Genomic DNA, 9,092 nt, shown 5'->3' with positions numbered 1-9,092 from the left:
TTAGGCCATTGAGAGTACGCGTAATGCCCTGGAGGACAAGGGCTTTTGAAAAAAGTGCTCTATAACTAACTACCTACCTACGTAGTTAGTGTTCCCTATTATGAATTATTATTATTACTATTATTATCTTTTCGAAGCTAAGGGGAATCTCTGATCTTCGATCTTTTCCTTCTTCAAATGTTCTCAATTCTCTTCTAAATTAACAAAACCAGAATCCATCCCCCTTCCACCCCCCTATTTGGTGACTGGCGGGGCGACTCGTCGTCAACCGCAAACGGTTACCCTGTTCCTGACAATTTGCCCGCCTTAAAAAAAAACAACAGGGTAGCTTCGTCTTTTCTCTCCTCTCAACCTCGCCATGCCGTTCTTCAAAGACCTACGGCGTCGATCAAAGGCCACTTTTCACAAGACTCCATCCCATAGTGTGGAGGAGGTCTCCGGGAAATCATCATCCACGGTCGACACTTCCTCCCACAGCTCCATCACTCCACCGTCATCGATCAAACCGACCCTTTCAACCCCCAGTCTTCCTGCCCTCAATGAATCCGAAACCACCAGCGCAGTCAGCGTAGCCCCGCCTACACAGCGACCGGGGCATGTGGTGCCCAGTTCTCAGCGAAACAGCGTTATCGTACGTACCCATACTCATTCCCGCGACAACTGACAACTGACTCTGATCGTTTGGCAGGGTAGTAGCTCGTCCTCAGTCAATGGCGTGTACCGATCACAAGCTCCTGTCTCGCCTTATGCCCCGAGACTCGTGTCTGTGGCTGATAATTCATGGGTATGTCCAGCTGATAAGGCCGGAACCGGAGGCACACATTGTTCTCTGGTAAAATGAAATCAATTGTCTGACTGACTATCGTGCAGGTCAACCAGAAAGTGCTGCTCGTATATGGTCAAATCGGCGACCCAAGGCAACATCCGCTGGACGGAAATGTCACCGTCTATCACCACCAAGATAATTTCCCGTCGACCGGCTGGCCCGTCACGGCATCGCATTTTAAAGTCCTCGTTCACCTAGTTCCCGGTCCTAATCGCCTTCGCTTTGACTTTGTCTCGCCGAAATTGTCCACGGGCAGCACCCACCCCGCCATCCACTCCTCCTGGATTTGCATCAACTACCTTCCTCTGGTCAACAACCCGCCATTGCAGCTGGTCATACTCCTGGGGAAAGACTCAGACGGTACATACGATGCAGTACCGGAAAGGGCAGAGCGCGAAGGAAATGGGTTGGAAATGGCCATTCGAAAGTACCGCATGGCAGCCTATCTCTGGCAGGCCTTCACTGGTGAACAAATGTTCCGCAATAATTTCGGGCGGCGTTGTTTCCGATTCGAGGAAGAGTGGCAGTCGGGTAGCTTGAGTCGTCGCGACTTGACCCAAGGCCAGATGCGGAATGAGGCCAAGATTCACGTAGTCCGCACTGAGAAAACAGTGGCAGAACTCCGAGATCTCAATATTGCCCAGCAGAATGAGAACGCCGAGAGGAAAGACGAGCTGTTTGCCATTGCTAAAGATGCGGTGCGAAACCATTTCCAGCCCCAGCCCGGCCAGAAGCAATACGTCTCCGTTCTCCTCCTCGATTCTCATTGGGACACCCAATCCCAGATGATCACCGGCCATGCGGCTTTAGGTTCGGCTGATGACGATATCAAGATGGCCATCTTCGGGTCTCATTGTCTCCAAAGCTATCCATCATGTTTGGAAGAAGTCGTGGATGCGTTCTCAGACTGTACCCGCACGGATACCAACCATATTGCCAATGACTGCGGCGAGGCGGGCTCCAATTGGGAATCAGCAAACCTGGGCATAGGGGCTCACCTACATGAGGTGGGCCACCTCTTTGGCTGTCCTCACCAGGAGTCGGGAGTCATGCTTCGCGACTATGTGCGTTTGAACAGAACTTTCCTGACCCGAGAGCCTTTCTCCACGCGCACAAAGACTCAAGGGTTGAAAGTGTGCTTGCCCAACGACGAGTGTAGCTGGCATCGCCTGGATGCCCTACGCTTCCGATTCCACCCCAGCTTCCGACTCCCAAGTGACCCATCTCCCACTTCGGATGATAGCGTCCAGGTGTGGCCAGTCGAAAACGGCAAGATATTGTTCACTGCTTCGTCGGGGATTGCATTCATGGAACTCTATGCTGAGGGTGACACCTTCTGCCACAACTTCATTGAGTACTTGAACAGCGAGTCGAGCCCAAATGGACTGCCACGACAAGTTGCGGTGACAGAGAGCGAGCTTCGCCAACGTGTGTATGGCACCGAAAAGGAAAAGAAAAAGAACATTCGTCTGGTTGTCTGCTCCGGTGCTCTGGGAAGCTACACTGTTGAGAACATCGGCGATCTGAAATCGAAAAATTCTCTCGTCAAATTGCCCAAAAACCAGTCTGGTTTTAAAAGCGGCCAATTAGGCCAGTCGGCGATGGAAGGCAGTGAGCCACAGCAGTTGTTACTGGAATGTGCCTTCATCAAAACAAAACTCTTGACATCGATCAAAGTCTACCATGGCTATGCCCTGGATGGGATCGAGTTCTGCTACGAGGACGCGACCAGTCAGCTATTTGGCAAGCGTGGAGGCAAACCTGGTGGTGATGAGTTTGTTCTTGATACTCGACGTGGTGAAATCTTGCTTGGGTTCTATGTCCGGGCTGGTCTCTGGATTGATGGGATCGAGATTCTCACGAGCCTGGGCAGGAAATCCGGTGTCTATGGAAACGCTGCCGGTGGCACAGGGTACGTATTCTCTTCTATTCTCTCGCAATATTCGAAGCATGCTAACCGACTCGAAATAGTCACACTTTAATACCTCCTTTGGGCTACAAGATTGCTGGAGTCTCTGGCTCCTGTGCATCATGGGTTGATGGATTCTCATTAATCATCCAGCATTGATAGCATTTCGCTGTCCACCACCTTCCTTTTCCTCCAGTTCTCGGAGTTTCTCATCCTCATGCCCATGCCTCAAAGCTGAATACCCGGTAAACCATCGTACTATGGTGGACTGCGAATGACAGCAGGGCCTCCTTATTCATCTCCTCTGAACGGCTACTAAGCCTTGCATCTTCTTGCATCTTTTACCCTCCTTTTATCCCTAATCTGGGAACAGGCAATTCCGCGTACCAGACCCGGCCATTGGCCACCTATATACACGAGGTTCTGTCGAGTTTTGCCTGTGTCTATATGTTTTCTTCTGTTTTATTTTCTGTCACACATCGGCGTCATGGGCGTGTTAGGGTTGCATGTATGCATGGTGATATTTTCTTCGACCTCGCACGCAGTCAATACCGGTCCCGGATACAAGGGACTACACTTACTGGTAATCATCGAGCATACCGATGGCCACACAGCACTACCGGATCATTTTGTAAAGGGGGGGCATCATTCATATCGATTGGATAGTTCATATGGGGTAATGTCATGAAATCACCGTCAATGCTCAATTGCAGTCCAAAGGGTAGACAACCACCCCGGGCAAGGTTAAAAAAAAAAAAAAAAAGAATCCCACAACATTGTATAACGTTGTAATGTAGAGTATATGGATACTCCAACTCTTTAGAATCTATCGAAACGCTACGTAGCGCTACATTTGGATGTTAAAGGCGTCTCCCAAAAACAGCTTATTATTAAAGGGATACTGAGTCATGCTCTGAAATTACCAATAAAAATTAACCTCGCGTTAACAACCCGTTCGATTCATGGCAAAGATGTGGCAATGCCCCCGCGGAGGAAGTACAGCCCTAGGGATGGATCATCATGCGGAGAAAATAACCCGTCACCAATAACGTAGGCCAGAGCAATCATATGTACGATCTATAAAACTTTGTAGCTTATTATGATGTCGTTCGGTATATATCGATTTCTGGACGGCACGCTAGCCGGCCAATCCAGACGAGGATCGTGCACCCCGTTATAATGGGTGAAACAGACGGCTAAAGGTAGCCATCGCCGATCTCTCGTGATTAGAGCTGGTCATGTCGGAACCTCAGAAGGTCGGCCCGCGAGGCCGGGGAACTTTTTATACTTCCATCGATGCATATGTATTAGCCAGGGCCAATAATGGACTAGAGCTCGTCAGCTTGTCATAGAGGACATAAGTACATTGTCCAGTACAAGTGAGCGTAATATGCGCGACCGCGGCTGGTTAAAGCACCCACAACCAATAAGCTTTTGAATTTTTCGCCACTCAGGTTTATGACATCAACATAAAGTGCCCAGAGGTACAAAAGTACATTCTTGGGAGCATCTGATTCGTGCTTAAGCCGAGTATAAGTGGGAACCATGGCGCCGAGAATGGGGAAATGCTTGCGGCTGATGCAAAGCTGCGTAAGCTGTGCCGTGGAACTTCATCTATCAAAGAAGCTCGGGATGTCTGATATTCAGGTGGCAAAACCGTTTTTTGGCCTGACTGGCTATACCAGCACCCACCACTGCAAGCCAGCGTAGATCGGCCCCTCTTCCCAATTGCCGATCTATGATGGACAGATGGACTTTCTTTGGGTTTCTGTTTCTCTTTGTCTATGGATTTGTCGATGGTCTATGGGTGGGTCGGTCGCTTACGGACTTCGTGCTCTGGCCAACGGTACTTTGCGTACTCCGTACTTTGCGTAGGCAGGACCATTCTACCCGTGGACCCCTGCACGAATGATGTAACCGATCAGCGCTATAGCCCCACGAACTTTACATATTGAAATTGGACGTATCGTGCTTTTTACTTATCGTGGCTTAGTACAGAAAAATAGCTCCCACCCCGATGCTCCTATAAAAGTCAGATCGGCCAATAATCGACCGTATATTCTATACAGCTCATGTTTCCGATTGACATAAATCGTACAAAGTAGAATCCTAGTTACAAAAATTTTGGTGTGTTCTTTCTCTCAACTGTAGATGTGGCCTTACCAACGTAGTCGCCAGCGTCTAGCCCCCGATTTCCTCTTGTTATATCACCGAAAACGTCTTCTCATGACGGCGTGGCTTTCACTGTCACTATACCATAGTAAATCTGATAGCTCGGGAAGAAATGCCGTTACGTCAATCCCAATCTGGTCTCTGGGCCCTACCCAGGCCATTCGAAAAGTAGTGGACGCCCTCTGATTGAGGTGATGTAAGTGGGGAAGGCGGTTATTTACACCTATGTAACTGGCGTGTTAGTGGACCTTGGGATGCACCCGAGCGGTTAGCATCATACATTAGACCAGTAATCTACAATGTTCGGTAAGGGATGTAAGTTCCATACTTTAGCTTCAATAACTTAAATTGAAAGCTCTAGTAGGGCACAAGGTACCTAGGTACATATAAAGTACTGGCGTTCCGCTGATCATTCGAGGGCAGATTTAGGCATTATTATTGGCGGGTGGTTTTCCAGCAATGGGCCGTTTTTGACTGGGGCCGTTTTGAGGTGGTATGTGGCTGTATTATATTGTATCGACATCATGTCTTACATTCCATCCACCCCAGTATAACACAAACTATGACCATTATAAACCGTCCATGGCTGTTGGTAAGTAGACTATGTAGTTTATACAATATGGAATGTAGACAACGGTAGCTGCAGTTTTGATGCACTAGGAGACGAACCACGGCCTCTATGCATGGGTCTCCTGGTCTCCTTGAGTCGCGACAGACCGAGGATGAGATCATCGACATATATTAAATGTTCTAGGCAGCACCAACAGTTTCAATTGACATATTCCCGGTCCCAACCAATGGATTCCAACGGAAAGACATATATCAACCGAACAACATCAGTTTCAATGCAGATCCGGTCGGGCCGACCACCTGTCATGCCTAACTACCAGAGATTGACGGTTCCACACTCCTTTCGCGGCTATAGTACTTTTGTACGTTGTACTATGTACAATATACACACTGGTATGAGGTCAGAATCTGAATATATAGGGCTGCGATGTTGATCAATTTGAGGTCTCGAACAACGGACCAAAGCTAGAAACGTTGTATGTATAAAGTGCTCGTATGACATATATGATATAACCCTAAAAAGCATTGATTTACTGTCAAACCTGACAGCAATATGGAAGTGCCATTCCGATTAAGTCACATTACCCAACGAGAACGGGAAATGTTTCCAAGGTTCCCACCCGAGTAGCCGTGGACACGAGTCGTGTTAGGAAAACTCGCCAGCGAGGTCAACTATATGTGCGCGTGTCTGTGCAATAAACTGTAGTGTTCTATATACTAGAATTGGGGACCATAGATCATAGTTATAGTGTGTCGACACTATGATAAATGCTAAATCAGAAGTTCCTAGACCGAAGGAAACCGATAAGATATATATACCTATATATTGTATATACTCTGGCGAATTATATCATCTATATCTGTCTATCCATGGATATTGTACTACCTAAATAGGAAGCGTACTAGATCGTGAAATATACTCCGTACCGTAAATTTACTGTTTTCTCCATACCTGGACACCTTGAAAGTTTCCATAGCTTACCCTTTCCCACCCTATTCTCCACAATTTATTCCTCGTTACCAATCGCTTTATTCAGAGCAAATATATTGTACCATTTTTTACAAATTATAGAATTGTTGAATTACGGATATGTATTTGGAGGGAAAAAAAAGAAAAAGAAAAAGAAAAAAAAGAAAAAAGACGTTTCTTACCGAAAGTGGCCCCCCTGTTCTTATCAGACCCAGGTGGCGACAGCTTTCCTCCTCCCGAGATCACCAACTCCTCTGAAAATCTTCCGAGCATATCCAATGGCTCCCTTCTTCTGGTGAAAGTCCACTTGTGGCTCAGTGGATGACTGTCCCATCTCTTATACATCTTCCATTGGAGGGTCGTCAACCGTACCGTTCTCCCCTCCCTTTAACATCGTCATATCCCCTCCCTCCACCCCTCGCCACTCCAATTATACATTATTTCATCCAATCTCCTATAAGAAGGAAACATTCTCCATTACTATTTTTTGCAATCTGTTTTGAACTTCTTTATCTACATTCACACTTTGCGATCAAGTCCGAACTTCCATTTCCCAAACCTTTTGCGCATTCGTCCAAAAGACTATTCCTCTTAGAACCTTTCACTTGATGCAAGGTTCCGCACAATCTCAAGCTACCGAACACTCCCCAATCTCCAAACTCCACGCCTTGTCGAAGACCAGACAGAGCACACTCAAGTGTACTGGCAGTGGGCCACAACTTGCTGGTAGCCATATTTTGTTTCTTCCCTTCTCCCGGCTCAAGCGAAGCATTGATAAAATAAATAATGTTCAACAACCGGTGAGCTTTTTACGCTTCAGTTGTCAACAATGCAATGGTTTCATTTCTAACATTATATTGTTTCTGCGCAGGAGAAACTCTCAGAAGCCGGATACTGAGTTCATTAGTCGGTTCCAGCAAGCATTCTCAGACATTGTCCCTCGGCGAGATAGCCAGAGTCCGCGCAATGTGAGGGCAGGCGAGCCTGTGATGGCCTCAAGGTATATATCATCGTGTGTTCTACGTGTAAGATTAGAACTGACCCAATTCTTGCTTATAGTATGGCCGAGAACAGCGATGTGAAAATGGAGAATCATGATGTCAAGTTACCTATCACCAACAACGACCGCACTCCCCGAAATATGCACGAACTGGGGTTGACGCCCTCATGGATGGAATCCGCTTCATACTCCATGATGCCGCCTGCCAACCAGCATACAAGCTTTTATGCCCCAACTTCGTCTGGAATGGGTGCAATGTTCCATAACCAGGCTGGCGATTTGCACACTCCAACAGGGATGCACTTGATGACCCCGTTGTCGGGCATGCCAGCTGTACACAATCACCACAGCGTCAGCTTTGAGCCGTTCCACCCGCAGTTCATGAATCCAATGAATGACATGAATCCATACACTCAGCAGCCGTCATATGCGCCAAGCGCATTCATGCACCGTGACTCCGGGTATGACGCCATGGATGATATTCTCGACGAATCTTTAAATGATGTACATGTCGAAACATCATCCAATTTGACGGCCTCGACGGATTTTTCGGCTCAAATGGCTGGTGACATGTCCTATGCCAATGGCGAAAAGTGAGTTAAATCTGATCAGTGAATTTCTGTTCAGTGCTAATCACGTTCTACCGCATCTAGATTCCGCTTCAGTGCTTCTCTCCGAGCACCGACTGCCATGGTGAAGAACACGAGTGAAATCCCTGTGACTTATCTCAACAAGGGCCAAGCATACAATCTCTCAGTTATCGACACGAGCCCACCCATCGTCAACCACGAACCTCTTCGATATAGAACATTTATTCGAGTCTCCTTCGAAGAGCGAGAACAACGAATGAAACCGTCAGCATGTTGGCAACTGTGGAAGGAAGGCCGCGGTACCACAGAAGCCCATCAACGGGGTGGAAAATTGTTAGCTGTGGAATACGTGAATCCATTACAAGGTGGCAGCGATGCACACAGGAACCGACAGGTGCAAGTCGAGAGCATGTTAGTCGATGGTTTCTGCGTCACTTGGACTGCCAATCCGACGACTGGCGCGGCGGAGTGCAACATTCCCGTGCGGTTTAATTTCCTTTCTACGGATTTCAGTCACTCCAAAGGCGTGAAGGGAATTCCTGTCAGACTATGCGCCAAAACCGAGCTTTTGTCCCCGGGCGAGGAGGCAGGTGTATCGCGTGATACAGAGCTGTCTTACTGCAAAGTAAAGCTTTTCCGGGATCATGGTGCTGAGCGGAAGCTGTCCAATGACGTTGCGCATGTCAAGAAGACCATTGATAAGCTTAAGCAGCAAATTTCCCAGGCAGAAATGGGCGGATTTACGAAGCGCAAACGGGGAAACAACGCTTCTGCCGCAAAGGGATCCGACAAGTCTTCGAGCCACAAACGAACCTGGTCGTTGGACTCGGAAGATGTGCCTCCAGAGAAAGTCTCGTTGGAGGATGATCTCCAAGCCAAGTTGGCTACAATGCAAGAAATGTTTTCATCTACTCGCTCAGTGAGCATTTTCGGCTTACGGGGTGATAAATTCGATGATCCCGACCTATATCCCATTCAGCTATCGGGTGATGGCGATTCTCCTCAGTATGCGAATATGAGCCGTTCACGCACACGTGAATTGGAGGCAATTATGC

General features: G+C 47.7%; 1 protein-coding gene across 1 annotated transcript; it reads left to right on the top strand.

The window, feature by feature from the left end:
- Nucleotides 1-358: 358 nt before the first annotated feature.
- Nucleotides 359-2,894, top strand: N7489_009026 (zinc metalloproteinase family protein; the record flags this gene model as incomplete). Its single annotated transcript, XM_056714776.1, has 4 exons — nucleotides 359-631; nucleotides 689-784; nucleotides 871-2,738; nucleotides 2,798-2,894. The coding sequence occupies 4 exons, from the start codon at nucleotides 359-361 to the stop codon at nucleotides 2,892-2,894; spliced, it is 2,334 nt and encodes a 777-aa protein (XP_056562398.1).
- Between the last annotated feature and the right edge of the window lie 6,198 nt (nucleotides 2,895-9,092).

The sequence above is a fragment of the Penicillium chrysogenum genome, assembly GCF_028827035.1.
Source record: "Penicillium chrysogenum strain IBT 35668 chromosome Unknown utg000005l_segment0_segment0, whole genome shotgun sequence".
NCBI lineage: Eukaryota > Fungi > Ascomycota > Eurotiomycetes > Eurotiales > Aspergillaceae > Penicillium > Penicillium chrysogenum.
This window is presented reverse-complemented; position numbering and strand designations above follow the sequence as displayed.